The following is a 15,021-nucleotide window of genomic DNA, read 5'->3' as shown; positions in this document are numbered from 1 at the left end:
GGGAGATTGGGTGGGAGGTTTCGTGAACGTACGCGGCGGGGGATTGTGAGGGTGTCATCTACGTCGAAGAGGCAGATTGTGTTCTTGATCGGGCGCTGGTCAAGCGGTGGGTAGGCTGCTGTGCCGGCCATCTTGAAAGTTCGAGGTGTGAGTTTCAGAGACTAATTGGAAAATTGGCTGAGGAAGACAAATTTGTTTGTGTAGAAGTTGAGGCGGTCTGTCTGTTGAACAACATGGGGAAGAAGTTATGTTCTGCAGGGTAAGCTACTTAGCGGGCAAGCCCCTGTAAATTGACCCCTCATTTCTCAATTCGGCACCAGTTTCAAGCCGCGCACGCTGTGGCTGGGAATTGGAGCACACCCTTTTCGTCCTGTAATATTGCATTCGGAATTAGTTTTAGATACTTTCACAATTTAATGTTGATCAAGAGGAATTGATTTCATCTGCTCTCACCTCGATGCCACATTTTTATCGTTGACAAAGTTTTGAAGAAGTATATATATTGGAGATGATTATGTACAGCAGGGCCGTTGGACGAATCATTACTCCTCATCGATGACAACCCCCCATTCATGATCTACGTTGCCGTACATAATGTCACCCAACCACTACAAGGCAAAGTATTAGCATTTTCACTTTTGTCGGACGAGGGATTCATTACCTTCTTCAGCAGCGCAGCATAATGACCACATGAGCCATCTCCCATGGGGATCTCGAATTCTTCATCTCTGAAGTTGATAGCCGAGATTGGCGTAATAAAGTACTATTGATCGTTAATGAAAATCTTGTGCTTGCATGCCCGAGTTCACTTACAGCGGTCCCTGCAACAAATGCTTCGACAAGTCGTCCCTCGTTAGAAGCTTCGACGAGCTCAGACATGGTGAATATTCTCTCTACAATCTCAATGCTTCCCAACTCGGATGTGATATATTTCGATCCCTTCACCAGCCTCTCCCTAGCCAGATCAAGCACACTTCCTCGAGTGACGCCTTCAAGAATAATCTTTCCTTCCAAAGGAGCAGTTACAAGCTGTAATGCACCTTCCTTCGTCTTCCAGACAACAAAGAAATTGCTAGCACCCGCTTCTGTAACATGTTGTTCAGGCCCAAGCAGCCAAAGGATCTGGTCATAACCTTGCTTTCTTCCTTCCATATGAGCAACGAATGCAGGGCCATAATTGGCACCGACCTTTGCGTATCCAAATCCACCTGGCCAAGCTCGAGTATCGTTCTTGGAAGCCAGTAATTTGAGTCCTGGCTTCACTCCAGGACCAGGAGTAGAAAAGTCCGGCCATAGAACGGCTACCATGAACAAAAGGACTTCTGCTGGGGCAGTGACTCCGATCTCCTCGCCATTACCAATAATAGCTGGACGTAAGTAAAGGAATGTCCCAGATCGAGATTTGGGGAGCCATTCTATTATTGTCAGTCCGGTTGATAAGCATTTAAGGTTAGACAACTTACTGGGACCATCTATCGCCAAGAATGCTTTCATCAACTTCTCCAACTCCTGAGTATCAAATTGCGGCAACGCCACACGAGCAGAACTCATGTTCAATCTAGCACAATTCTTGTCCGGTCTGAATAAACGAAGCTTGCCGTCATAGCCACGGTAAACCTTCATTCCTTCAAAACACTGCGTGGCGTAGTGAAGACAAGATGCAATTGGCATCATGGTCAGAGGTCCATACTGCTCGATCACAGGGGAATGCCATCCAGCATCGCTCGTCCACGTAACCTTGACCATATGATCCGTACCTAAAATCATTAGCTGAAGGCTTGCACTGTCACCATAAATCTAGTTACAGGTTTTCATATTGGTGGCCTCTTTCGAATTGGCCGCAGGAACATCTCGTGGAGCGGTAGCTCGAGTAATTGTAAGCTTTGAGGCGTCGAGCTCTTTGATTGCTGGCTCGTCGTGGGCTACAGCCTTGGCAGCTTCGATGCCGGCTTGGGTGAGATGACTCCCACTTTCTACTGCATGGCCATTCATCATAGCGGTACGGAATTGAATTGCTTCAAGAGCTTTTAAATCTCAGATAGAGGTCAGTATTTCATGGAGTATGAAAATTGAGTACGTATGATCTCGTGGGAAGCGGGACAATGTTGACTCACCGTAATAAGCAAATCGGCGGGAAGGCGTAGGTATTCGATAGCCGGCTTGAGCTTATCCAAAATTGAAATAGCTGCAGCAGTTTAGTAATTGACAATTGAGAGTTTGAGGAAAGAAGATGACATGGAATTTTTTACTCAAATCCCTTGTTATCTAAAAATCTCCTGAAATGGACTCTGACTCGATGTTCCTGGAATGGACGTACCCCTGTAAGATGGAGACGGCTGTAGCTTATCGTAGATTTCTGGACTAGGGAAATGCTATCACCTAACCTCAGATCTATTTACTTTTGGACAAATCTGCTCAATAATTTAAGTCCACGATTAGTAGTACTCAAGAAATGAATATCCAAGTGTTAGGTTTTGATTTGGGAAAACCTCGACCAAAACCGCCCCGGTAACCCTTAATCGTGTTCGTCACGTGCCGTTGAAAACCTGTAGGTCGACCACAAATATCTTAGATTATGGAGTTCTGCTGCATTAACTGCGCCCTTGACGTTCAATTATTGCCTGGTCATTGGACAAAAGTGCGAGGTTACGATACATTGCATTCTCCACATTCTGCCTCGTTCCAGAAGTGCGATATCGGAGTTAAGCCTCGGTCAATATCCATCTGACCAAAATGCACGAGATGTGAAACATAACCATAGACACAAACTTATTGGATTTGTTATAACTTTGAAGCCCAACTCGAAACTCAGACTGTATTTACATGCTATCCTCTTAATCTCCAAGAACTCTTTTCTTCACTTCATGCTTTTCCCTCCTCAGCTTACTCCATTATTGCTAGACATTCACAGTGATCGCTTGAACATCGATTCCTCGGATAACCTTTGAATTCACCTTTCGACATGATACTAAGGAGAGCCAATTGGATTGTGAAAAGTAGATTTGCTGCACGTCGCAAGTACGTTGACTGTCCATATTAAAAATCTGAAAAGTTAGGCTTCAAGTTCAAGATCGATTCAAGTTTAATTCAAGTTTAATTCAAGTTTAATTCAAGCTTAATTCAAGCTTAATTCAAGCTTAATTCAAGCTTAGTTCAACTTCAACTTTAGACTCGCTAGCAATTCACCTTCAAGTCAAGGTTTTATTGCGTATTGTAAATACGGTAGTCAATATGCTAGTCGTTCAATACCAAAAACAAATACAAAAGTTGAGTTTCAAATCTTGACACATAGACATTTCATTTCCAAACTTAAGATATAAATGTGCATGAACGGCTAGTGTTGAGTCAGAACCATGTTCTGCTTCAAGGTTTCTGTACTGTCTACTTACTTGATATTGCCCTCAGGACCTAAAATCGCTCCACTCTTATTAGAATTTGGATCAGATGGCGCTTGCACTTCGAGACTACTCATCAGACACCAAGTGCAAACACTGCCATCGTCTTCAAGTCCCGAGACTTTTGACTCTGTCAAGCTCCCACTCCCGACCACAGAGTATCAACCGAGATGTCACAATGAATCCTCGCTCTTCAATTGGTCGTTCATTTTGTCCGGTTCCCAATACATCCGACTTTCAAGGACCTTCCCCCGACATTGGAAGGTACTTCAATGTCGCTGCTTTTGCCAGACTTTTCGTTTCCGAAAATCATATTGTTCGTCGGGACTTTCACTCGGTTTTGTTGCCCTGACTACACTTCTGAGCACAACTAATCCACTTTGTCGAGGTTCATGAAGATGGACATTGACATGAAATAGCTGCTTGTAAGAGAGAAGAATTTTGTAGTGCTTTGTGGCGAAGGTGAATAGTATCGCCAATCTCTATGCACTGTAGAGACCATGGCGAAGCATGTTCAGCGAATTGGCTCGTTACTGAGACTAGGCAATGCTCATTGGATTTCGCTTGGGTATCGAACTTGAGTACACATAACGGTGACTCTGTATCCGTTGAGTCTTCGTAATTTGCGCTCGAATGTGAAGATGGCACCACCTTGCTGCGTGTTGTAAGTTTGGAATGTTTGGAACTACGGGGATATGTTCTCCAACAAGGTATTGCACATCGACCTGAAGAGCTGGAGGACACAGGACAAGTAAAGAAAACGTTACATGACTAAAGAAGGTCAGGTGGACTTGGTCGGTCTCTAGCCCCGCATAGCCAATCAGCTCCGAGAATAAAGCTTTTGTTGCACATCTACCGGGAAAAAAGACAAACTTCCGATCTCTGTAGAGAATACTGCAAAAGTGGGTGCGATATGCAACAAAAACTTTTCATATGCTGGGATTGGTTGTTTTTCGGTAAGATGAATGTAGTGTCTATACGGAAACTGGACATTCGAGGCTTGCGATATCCAGGTTAGAGCATCAGAAAGCCTTGTGCTCATCACTAGTCTCGGCGAGAGACCGAGTGATTTACTCTTCCAAAATATCACAGAAAAGAATAAATGAGACAACTTTAAATCTGGATCTTGCAAGGTCATTGACAAGATGACTTGGATCTCTTGACCCTGGTAATAACAACGAAATGCACTCGGGTGTAAACTTTGTCACAATTTCAAATTCTTGTATAAGTGTTTTCCGGTGCGGTGCAAGAGTGGGAGATAGTGCGACTTAATTTGTGGGGGCTATTGTTGTTCATAATTCCTGCTTAAATTGCATAGATATAATAGAGAAAGTGTGGGGAACTTTGCCATGTCTGCAATAGTACAAGGTAACTTTCCTCGATTGTCTTCGAGGAAGCACTCGTCCTTTCGAATTGAGTCCTCAGTGAGGCACTTGCTTCTCGAGTTACAGTTGTTCTTTCAAAAGACACAACCAAACATATGAACAGCACTCGTAAGCAAGGCTGCCTGATCGATGTTGTGTACAAGCAATTTCGATGCTCTGTAGTGTAGTTGTCTATGTTCTGTATGGCATATGACCGGGTGGCTCCGTCATGACATTGCCCACTGGCATTGGCAAGGTATGTACACGTCGTCCCTGCATCGATCGAGTGAAGTATTTATGCTCAAGCCTTCGTTTCAGTGCCTCCATTGCTGTCTCCAGACCTCGAATCTGATGCCTCCGAGTTGGCTTCGTCGACCTTTGCTCGTTCCGACTCTTCGAATGAGGCAAGCAGATCGTCGATCTTCTTTTCGAGACTCGTGAGATGCGACTCAAGTGCTTGTGCCGTCTTTTCACCTCTGCTCTACATGTTAGTAGTGAAGCATCGAGACAATGGGAGCGCGCAGCGGTTAATTTAAGATGTTCCGCCAACCACGGAAAGGCTGCCGGTAGTCTATGCCAAGATGCAAGCGATCTGCGTCTAAAAACCGCCACTCTGGAGAAGGAGGATGTTAGACCGGGACCGAGATCTAGATCACTCGATTGATCTGACCTGATCAAACACGGATATATCATCACAGATTAGGACTTCTGACTTGCAGAGCATGGAGTGGAGAAAAAGATGTTCCGCGGAGATGCTCAATTATGGCAAGCTTTAAAGGGATACAGAATTTGCAAGCCCTGCAATGCGGCTGGCGAATTGCAAGATGATAATGGCAATGTGAAAATGGCACGTACTTTGCAATTTGGGTCCAAGCTTCAGAGATAGAGATCTAGAACATGTTAGAACATCTGTGGCGCCAAGAAAATCCAGAAGCGCGCGAGGTGCAGCAACACCAGGTGGGATGTAACCCTAGTTCGTTGTGAATCTGATGATTGAATTGGTGTCCCGTCCGCATGGGAATCTCAAATTGCAGGGCTAGAACAGTCATATCATGACATTGCATAGCCGTCACATGTCTGGCAACCTGCTTGGGGTAGTCGAGACTTCTTGCTCCCCAATCCGGATGTCACGACTGCCAATGATAGAAACGCAAAATGAAATCAATGTACACGTACCTGCGCTAAATCAGCGTCAGTATCTGACACTTCTGCATGGTCACCTTTCGAGGAATCGTTCGATGAGGCCATTTTTGTGGTGGCTAGATGCTCTAGCAAAGTAAGTCCAGAGGAGCGTTTTATCGTGAAGCGAGTTTGGGAGCGATCATGAGACAGCCCCGTCCAGGATCAGAGGTGTGAAGTGGACGAGCACGGAGCGTCTTATTCGACAGGTTCGCAATGATCCCGGACTCGCGCGTACCGAAGATCTGAGGAATGCTGTGATGCACTGATGACAGTTGGCGAAATAATCAGATGGAGTGTTGATGGACTTTAATCCCCGTTTGTGTTTGTGGCGCAAAAGAAAACTGAGCCAGGCCGCATCGGTTTAGCAGCTCAGTTCTTCATTGCCCTCACTTTCAACCTTTTGGAACTTCGTGAGCATGTTCTACAATGCTTGCTACTCTCGCCGAAGAACTTTTTTAAAACAGCATCTTTTTTTCCGGATGAGGTTTGGATTATGTATATTATTTTTAAAACATGCCGTTATTAACCTTCAATATACACAATTATCAATCTGCTTTTTTGGAGGTATCAAATGATAGATGGATTGAATTGAAGATTGTAATTGACCGGGGGTTTTTCAAGCTGTATTAGGTCTTATTTCTCGTCTTCCTTCTTGTTTTCTAGTCTTTTGACTTCCTTAGATTTGAGGTCATTTGAAGTCATTTCTTGCGACACTGTTTATACTCCTTCCCCAATTTCAGTCTGGATCACTTTTACAAGGCGCCAAGCAAGTGCACAAAACGATAGCAGTAGTTTTCATTCCTCGACCAGACACACTGACCGTGCTCTGGCAACTATCGACAGACCATAAAATATTTTCACGGCTTGAAAGTATAGTCTCTCATTCATGCTTTTGAAAAGTCCCACAAGAAACAACGAAAAGATGACAACGCCTGTTCCTAGGAAGCAGCGCGATCAGGTTCCGCGAGATTCTCGGCATGACTTCATAGGAATTGATGGAAGACTAGACCGCAAGCAATCTCTGTTGATACTCAGCATCATCATAGACTGAGTGCCCAATCGTTACCTCTTAGCTAGAACTCAGCGCTACCGAAACCAATTGCTCGCGGTCAACACCGTACAGAAGCACTCATAAGAAGTACCAACCTTATGCAATAACCAGGTCGTCCTTTGCTTTGCAAAACTTTAAAAAGGCCAGGAGAATAAATGTCCCCACGTGACTGGGGGCCGAAAGTAAATACCCGGGTACCTCTCTCCACCAGGCGATTGTTTCGTTCAGTAACATGTGAGTTGCTATTCCTTCCCAAACGTAGACGAGGCCGGCGATACTGTCCTCTCATTGCGGTGTCCATTTACTTCGCAGCATACCTAGCTAGAGGCACCTAAGGCATGTCAAAAATTCGACGGCCCTGCACGAGAGCTGATGGGACTGTAAAGACGCACAAGAGGTCTGCGAGCTACCATGGCGTACATAGAAGGCGAGGAAGGTTCTCCGTAGTAGTAAAAAAAGACTTGCCCTGGTTCTGCTCTGCTCTGCCCTGCTTCGCTTCGGCTCTTCTTTCCGTGCGGCAGGCATGTATGACCTACTTCGAAGGAGATGGGCATCAATTGGCTACCGGGTGTTGGGGTCGAGCAGAAAATCTGGCACGGTTCGAAATGTCCCATGCGTGGAAAAGGGCGAAAGAGGGCCTGCCATCGTGGTTTTATACGACCATCGGCCTTTTGCGTCTTACGGTATCTGGCACCATTGGGCTATTCTACGCTACTGTAGGGTACAACAATCCAGTGCGACGACTATGGTCCGAACCACAGGCGAGGCGACGCTCCTCTAACCTGACCGGTACAGCATATTCTACGCTGGCCCTGGCAAGCTTGGCCCAGGTCAAACGCCGACTGCAGGCGGCAGCGTATCCCTCGATCACCTCAGGAGGGCGAATCTGAAATTGCATCACCTGTCTCTCTTTTCCATTCTGCCTTTCGCCTGCGTTGCCTCTTTCCACGCAAGCGGGCAGGCGTAGCGTCGCACGAGAACGATGATGCCGAAAGATCGGGCCTCCATAGGTTGCGTTGGTTGAATTTGCCTTTCCCATGTTTCGGAAGAATGTCCATGTGTCGATGGCGATGGCGATGTGCGATTGTTCGATGTGTCGGGCGGGCACCTTAGGCCTCACTTCCTGGAATGCCCTCTTTGGGCTAGTGAGGGTCGACCCGACGAGGAGCGAGTAAGGTCGTATCCGTACAGAATGAATTACTAGGAAGTAAGTATACTTCACGATGGTCTCGGTACATCCCATCCGCACGTTCGTCGACGTCGCTCCTGTGTGCGGTTACAGGTGCGAGAGGTGGAGCGGACACGACCACGATTCAGGACTTGGTATTCAATATTGCCTGCTAGGCCAAGAACAGACAGTGCCAGTGCCAGAATGCAATCTGCAATATGCATGGCATGCTAGAAAGATGGGCCGGACGCAGTGCAGCCAGTGGAGAAGAGGTTTGTACGACCATCATCATCGTGTCCCGGGCTCGACCGAGAAAGGGAAAAGTTCAGAAATACCGTAACAAGACAACAAGCCCACCCCGTGGACGGAGGGATCCCCAGCTCCGCAGCGTCTGCTCGATGCCAGATCATTTCTGTCTGCTGCCGCTTGCCCCTGGCTTTACCCTGTTCTGCCCCACTAGCGAGAGCCATGCAGGTTTGCAGCGGCCAGCGCTGGGGTTGAGAAATCTTGCATGGCCTGGATCAGACGCAAATCTGCTGCTTATTCTGCCTCCAGCACCATCGCAGACTGCCCCCGAATTCTCAATCTTCCGTCCCTCCTGCGGTGGAAAAAAGAGAAGAAGATGGTCTCGTACCCTCCTGACCTACCCTACAGCAAATTACCATGCCGCCCGTTGCTCTCGGCTAGCCAGATTCACAATAGCAGACAACGGCCACGGGCATGCCTGCTACTGCTGGAAACCCGACCCTCTTGTCTTCAACTCGATCCCTTCGCATCCATTTGTGAATTTCCCCTTCCCACTCCCACTCGATGTTGTTCTACTAGTCACCACTACTCCTCCTCGTGCCCTCCTTCGATCTTTCTTCTTTATACGTACATCCAGGCAACATACACGGACGCCTTTCGATTCTTTTAATACTTTTTATTCCCGTCTCCCTCCCCTTCCCTCCCCCCCACACCCTCAAAACCCGCTCAGCTCGAGTACATACATCATACTGTAGACTTTCGGTATCCGTTGCCAACGAATCACGCCCTGCTCTGAAAACTCCAGCGGAATCCCTACAGTATCTACCCACTCAACCAGACTCGCTGGTCGCGAGTCAAGATTTACCCGTTGCCCATCTCGATCTCCCACTAGAACCATCTTCTTCTAGCCCCGAATTTCGCACCAAGTTTCGGTCGATCTCTACCGGAGCCGTCCCAGCGTGTACTTACTTCTGAAAGGTAACATTCCTGGCGTCACTCTCCACACTTTCCAAGCTCCAATTCGAGATAGGCGGATGGCAAACGGTAATTTTGAGTGCCATTGCTCTTATGAATTATCTGTACCTGGTTCAATGAGCTGACAATAGACGGCAAAGTTTTTCTCCTCCTATATCGACCGGACACCCCTCCGAAGAGACCGCAATCAAGCGTCACAAGAACCATTTACTGTCACTGAAGAACAATCAAGTCTACGAATTTACATCGACGACGTATATAGGTCACCACTCAGAAAGCCTCTCACGATCAATCACAGCCAAGACTCGTCCACGACACCTTTGGACTTTTGAAATACTTCTGGCATGCTCGAGAGCGATAACCAGCTCCCTCCGACGCACCATTGACCTTTCATGTCCAGTAGCCTTAGTTGATGGTATTCTGCGTGGTAGACATCAATGCTCGTTGCACGAATATTTGTTTCAGACACCCACTCGAGGTCAACAAATCCCAAACTGTTAGACGGATTGGTGTGACAAAAGACTATCTTGAAGCTCCTCGTAAGGAAGGACTCGGTGCCACACAAGCTGACTGTTGATTCGGGTTCTGCGAAGTGCGAAGTGCAAAGATCATTGTGTAGTACAGGCCTGGAGAGTTTCCAGACGCTGTCTACTGTATGACTGAATTGGCGGACGTATTCGCAGAGCTGGGTATCTCTCACTACCTCCACGACTTCCTCGAACAAGGGTTTGATACCTGGGAGACAATCCTCGACATTACAGAGTCGGACTTCGATGCCTTGGGTGTCAAGCTTGGCCACCGGAGGAAACTTCAGCGGAAAATCGCCAACTCGAGAGGCTTCTCTTCGGATCGAGCATTAGCTTCGCCTCGAAATACACCAACAGATGACAGGCAACCAGACGAGCTGAAAGCAGGCAACATAAAAGCTGAGAGCAAGGATGGAAGCGGTATATCCCATGGCGCAAAGAGAAAGTATCGACGACATCCAAAGCCTGACGAAAATGCACCCGAGCGACCACCTTCTGCATATGTCATTTTTTCGAATAAGATGCGCGAAGAACTCAAGGGAAGAAATCTGTCTTTCACAGAGATTGCCAAATTGGTGGGCGAAAACTGGCAGAATCTCTCCCCCGCAGAGAAGGAGCCTTATGAACAGCAGGCCTTTTCTGCAAAGGAGAAATATAACAATGAACTCACCGAGTACAAGAAGACGGAAAACTACAAGGAATATTCGCAATACCTAGCGGAGTTCAAGGCGCGGCATTCAACAACACAGCAAGGTAAGCTAGTTGTTTATACTCACCTTCACCAGTACACTATCTTAACAAATTTTCGTAGCAAATGACTCCGATGCAGCCAAAAGACCAAAGCTCGAGGCACATGCGAGTGCGGTGAGCAGTGGCAGCAGTGCTACAAGTCAACATGGTGGTGATACACCCATTGGTCGCATGCGTGTAGAATCATCCGCTTCAATGACTGGCCAATGGCATCCCTCGGAAGGACAGACCTCACCTCAGTTATCCAACATGCCCAAACTATCAGTTGCGCTTGGAGGTCCAAAGCCGCAGGTCTCGCCAAGTGCGCCATCTCCAACCGTACTCCCCGGATATCGCGACTCTCTCTATGGATCTCATCAGCAGCTTCACCCTTGGAGAGAAGGTCAGCGAGACGATACTCTAACCAACCATCAGCAGCTTCCCCGATTGTCCAGCGTCACGGACGGACGATCAACGTTGTCTGGAACACAAGCTGCCGATCCACGCAACCTCACTGGATCCCAACAGCATGCCCATCGTTCAGCACAGGCACAAAGTCATCCTCCTCCATTGTTGACCTCTGAGTCGACGAATAGGTCGACTACTTCTTCAGCCAGCACAGGATCCTCTGCTTTTTTTACTCCTCGCACGCCTCTGGAGCCTCCACTCGAACGCTCCCTTCCCATACCATCACTTTACTCGCAGAAATCGTATGAGAATCAATTACCACCTCTGCGACCCCCATCTCTATCCCCTCAATCGACCTTGGTAACCACGCAGCAATCTCCAAATCGTACGTCAAATCGTTTAATTATTGCGTGTCTCATTCTTGCCATAACAAACAATGTTTTCAAAACTTTTAAGTACTTACTAGATCATAGCAATTCATGCCATTGTTGACTTGCAACCTTCGATTCCACCGATCCGCGGCTATGGATCCGCGCAGCCACAAGGTGCTCTCACTACCCGACCTGATCCCCGACTTCGAGAATATATTTCGAATTCTGTCGACGATAACAACTTAGATCCGGTGAGCGCATTGCTGCGGGCGGGAGAGATCGTCGACAGAGGCGATAGGAACAACGGTGGCCCTCCGGGGCCATAAAGCCATATTTAATGTGCAAAACTTCGGCCGCGTCAGTACACGAAAGACAACGCCGCTTCATTCCAATGGAAAGGTGAATAAAGGGTCATTGCTATAGGTGGTCATACTGTAGTGCTCAAGAAACGGACCTGGCGCTTGGAGTTCAGGTGGTGTAAACCATGGTATGATGAGATTCCCCAGATCTGTTTGTTTATCTACCCAGAATAGGGGCATTTTGGGTGGCGTTCAATCGCACCCATATGTACGAAATGAAGATATGATTGCATCCAAAACCTGCTCATGATAATCTGAAGTGGTACAACGTGAGCCCTTTTATTTCGAAATGCAAATTCTCGAGCTCACCCATGACGAAAGTGTTGAAAAGAGCGGGGCGTCCAGATAGGGATACTCATACATGAGACTCTCCTTGATGTTTGGAGAAATCAGGCCACTTTATAAAAGATTCCCCTTCAAGGAGGGTTGACTCCGGCCGGACATGTCTCCGGGAGTGCAGGAGGGGGCGTCGATTGGTCTGTTTGAGAACGCCCCTTCCATGCTTTTTGCGTCTTGGACTCGTGCCTTGATCAGGGACATGCAAGAAGACTATAGTAGAGATATTATCGAATATCAACAGCCTACCGGATACGAAGGGTGCACAATCTGATAGTGGAGTCCCTCAATTTCTTTGTCAATACAGGGGTTACTTAGAAATTGACATTATTTCTTCATAACCTGTGTAAATATTCTTGCACCTCATCTGCAACACCTTTTTTGTTGTTGTTTCTTTAAAATGACCTTCCAAGGTTGTTGACCTACCTACCCCCACGTGCTAATGAACTTTGAAGAGGGGTTGTTCTGCCAAGAAAGGCAAGCGGGGTCATTCTGCCGACATTCTCCGCCTACTGTAAAAACGTGTTGATGCTTAAAAAAAAAATCCAATTCTCCCTCTGTCCAAACATTTTTTGATTAGCAAGGCATAACCACTTCTTAAGCCCAGTCTAATCGTACTGGTCCGACTTCCAAGAATTATGGATCACGGACTCAAAGCTATCAAGTACGAAAGCGGCAAGCTTCTCGTCCTTGATCAGCTAAAACTCCCGCATGAGTTCGTCTACGACAATGTATCGACGTGTGAAGAGGCATTTGACTGTATAAAATCTATGCGCGTCAGAGGTACATCTTAGGGTTTCTTGGTGGGATGAATTCTAGCAGCTAAGGCTTGACCAGGAGCTCCTGCAATTGCAATTGTCGCAGCACTGGCTCTGGCGGTTGAGCTGTGGCATAAGAAGGATGGTAGGCTTGTTACTTACATGCGATTCTATGAGCAGTTGCTGATTGGAAGTCTGCAGATGCTAGTACGAAGCAAAATCTCGTGGAATATATCAATCGGAAATTGGACTACCTGATGGAAAGTAGACCAACGGCCGTCGACCTTTCCAACGCCATCAGACTTCTCAAGACACAGACCCAGAAAGCTGCAGCTGATACGACTACATCCGACGAAATACAAGCATGTGATAGTATACGAACGCGGTTCGTCCAGGTTGCGAAGAAAATCTTTGATGATGATCTTGCCACGAACCAGAGAATCGGAATGTGGGGAGCAGAGTACCTGAGAGCATTGCAACCGCCAGTGACCGATGCCGTTGCTGCCAGTAACGACTTCAGGTACTATACTACAAGTCCACCTGGTACTCAGGGGGCTTCTGATCAGACGTATAGAAAGATCAGCGTCCTGACACACTGCAATACTGGGTATGTGATCACCAACTCTGAAAGTCTCAAGAAAACGCGAAATTTACCAATATTAGCTCTCTTGCCACATCTGGTGTCGGTACGGCTCTAGGTATAATTCGCAAACTCCATGATATGAACTACCTGGACCACGCGTACTGCACCGAAACCAGACCTTACAACCAAGGTTCCCGCCTCACAGCCTTCGAACTAGTATACGAGAAGATCCCCTCCACGCTCATAACCGACTCCATGGCCGCCTCCCTCTTCAAAACCTACAAAGACGAAAAGAACATCACTGCCGTAATCGTAGGCGCCGACCGCGTAGTCCGAAACGGAGATACTGCTAACAAAATCGGAACCTACCAACTCGCCGTCCTCGCCAAAGCCCACGGCATCAAATTCGTCGTCGCTGCTCCAACCACTAGCATTGACCTCGAGAAGGAAAATGGCGATCTGATCAAGATCGAGAATCGAGCTCAAACAGAACTCACTCAGATTAGCGGAGCGGTGGTGGGTAAGGATGGTAAGGTGGACGTCAACAATACCGCTAGGGTAGCTATTGCGGACCAGAGAATCAATGTCTGGAATCCCGCGTTTGACGTTACGCCCTATCAGCTCATTGATGCTATTATCACAGAACATGGACCGGTGCCAAGGAACGCGAAGGGGAAGTTTGATTTCAAGGCTATCATGCCGGAGAGGTGGAAGGTGCAAGTTGAGGATGGAGAGGCGGTTGTGAATGTGGCGGGGACGGCGGTGAAAATGAACGGCAGTGATGGGTTGCAGTTCCAGATGGAGGGGGTTTAGTAACGAGACGATTTGGGATGAGATGAGATGAATTCTTGTTGATATTGAAAATGGTTGGCTTTACAAAAGGGATCATGGATAGATGAGTGTCTTCGGACTTTTCTAGGATACTTTAATTCAGACATTGAGTGACAAGTCTGTTCTGTTAGTGATGATCCGTGTATCAGTCTAGAATCTGTTGAAAGTCTCCTAAAGACGAGGGTATCTTTGAAAAGGCGACACATTTCGAGCACGGTATTTAGCCATTTTCTTGTCTAACATGAACATTCCGAAAGAAACCTTAGTTGAGCTCCGCATTCCCTCACGATACTCTCTCGTTAGTCTGACATGTCATCTCTAATTTTTATCCTTGGTAACTGTGATACTTGACTATTGTAAATCTCATCTCGTCAATATCTGTTCAACCTTCCTGGAAATTCATACTTTCTCTACTACTACTACTTGACAACCAGATATTTGAAATTTCCTCGCGTTTCGCGCTAGCTGCGCTATATGCGCGGTTTGCGCTGTCTGCGCTGTCTGCGCTGCATGCGCATTTTGCGGTCGAGACCTCAACAACCCAACTCCAACTTCTCGAAAATACATATCCCTTTTCTTACATTGAAGATTCACACACCAAGAACTAACAGCAACTGAACCACAATAGACAAAGACAGTAACATAGAGAGAGCATGGTTGGATCACGCTTGGGTGTGGAAATTGATAGTCATGAAGCAATAGTCGGGTTCAGACAAACAAAGATGGATAATGAGGCAG

At 47.0% G+C, this 15,021-nt stretch overlaps 5 protein-coding genes across 5 annotated transcripts; 2 read left to right on the top strand and 3 right to left on the bottom strand.

The window, feature by feature from the left end:
• Positions 1–504: 504 nt before the first annotated feature.
• LY89DRAFT_680494 (branched-chain amino acid aminotransferase II) lies at positions 505–2,233 on the bottom strand. The gene is made up of 6 exons (XM_018214090.1): positions 2,115–2,233; positions 1,806–2,033; positions 1,464–1,757; positions 814–1,415; positions 662–763; positions 505–608 (listed from the first exon to the last, which is right to left on the bottom strand). Exons 2-6 carry the CDS (start codon positions 1,990–1,992, stop codon positions 543–545), a joined length of 1,251 nt encoding a protein of 416 aa, XP_018076715.1. The 5' UTR covers positions 1,993–2,033; positions 2,115–2,233; the 3' UTR covers positions 505–542.
• Positions 2,234–4,697: 2,464 nt separating this feature from the next.
• LY89DRAFT_680492 (uncharacterized protein) lies at positions 4,698–6,253 on the bottom strand. The gene is made up of 3 exons (XM_018214089.1): positions 5,936–6,253; positions 5,615–5,649; positions 4,698–5,235 (listed from the first exon to the last, which is right to left on the bottom strand). The coding sequence occupies exons 1-3, from the start codon at positions 6,005–6,007 to the stop codon at positions 5,061–5,063; spliced, it is 282 nt and encodes a 93-aa protein (XP_018076714.1). The 5' UTR covers positions 6,008–6,253; the 3' UTR covers positions 4,698–5,060.
• Positions 6,254–7,690: 1,437 nt separating this feature from the next.
• LY89DRAFT_714176 (uncharacterized protein) lies at positions 7,691–8,630 on the bottom strand (the record flags this gene model as incomplete). Its single annotated transcript, XM_018218108.1, has 3 exons — positions 7,691–8,192; positions 8,350–8,371; positions 8,496–8,630. The coding sequence occupies 3 exons, from the start codon at positions 8,628–8,630 to the stop codon at positions 7,699–7,701; spliced, it is 651 nt and encodes a 216-aa protein (XP_018076713.1). The 3' UTR covers positions 7,691–7,698.
• A 1,037-nt stretch (positions 8,631–9,667) lies between these two features.
• LY89DRAFT_294738 (uncharacterized protein) lies at positions 9,668–11,954 on the top strand. Its single transcript, XM_018206538.1, has 3 exons — positions 9,668–10,661; positions 10,720–11,430; positions 11,519–11,954. The coding sequence occupies exons 1-3, from the start codon at positions 10,037–10,039 to the stop codon at positions 11,740–11,742; spliced, it is 1,560 nt and encodes a 519-aa protein (XP_018076712.1). The 5' UTR covers positions 9,668–10,036; the 3' UTR covers positions 11,743–11,954.
• Positions 11,955–12,466: 512 nt separating this feature from the next.
• LY89DRAFT_636289 (Methylthioribose-1-phosphate isomerase) lies at positions 12,467–14,424 on the top strand. The gene is made up of 4 exons (XM_018211484.1): positions 12,467–12,894; positions 12,949–13,014; positions 13,071–13,476; positions 13,533–14,424. The coding sequence occupies exons 1-4, from the start codon at positions 12,750–12,752 to the stop codon at positions 14,263–14,265; spliced, it is 1,350 nt and encodes a 449-aa protein (XP_018076711.1). The 5' UTR covers positions 12,467–12,749; the 3' UTR covers positions 14,266–14,424.
• Positions 14,425–15,021: the final 597 nt, after the last annotated feature.

Source organism: Mollisia scopiformis, assembly GCF_001500285.1.
Source record: "Mollisia scopiformis unplaced genomic scaffold LY89scaffold_3, whole genome shotgun sequence".
NCBI classification, from domain to species: domain Eukaryota; kingdom Fungi; phylum Ascomycota; class Leotiomycetes; order Helotiales; family Mollisiaceae; genus Mollisia; species Mollisia scopiformis.
Note: the sequence above shows the minus strand (reverse complement) of the source record. Positions and strands in the feature narration are given on the sequence as shown.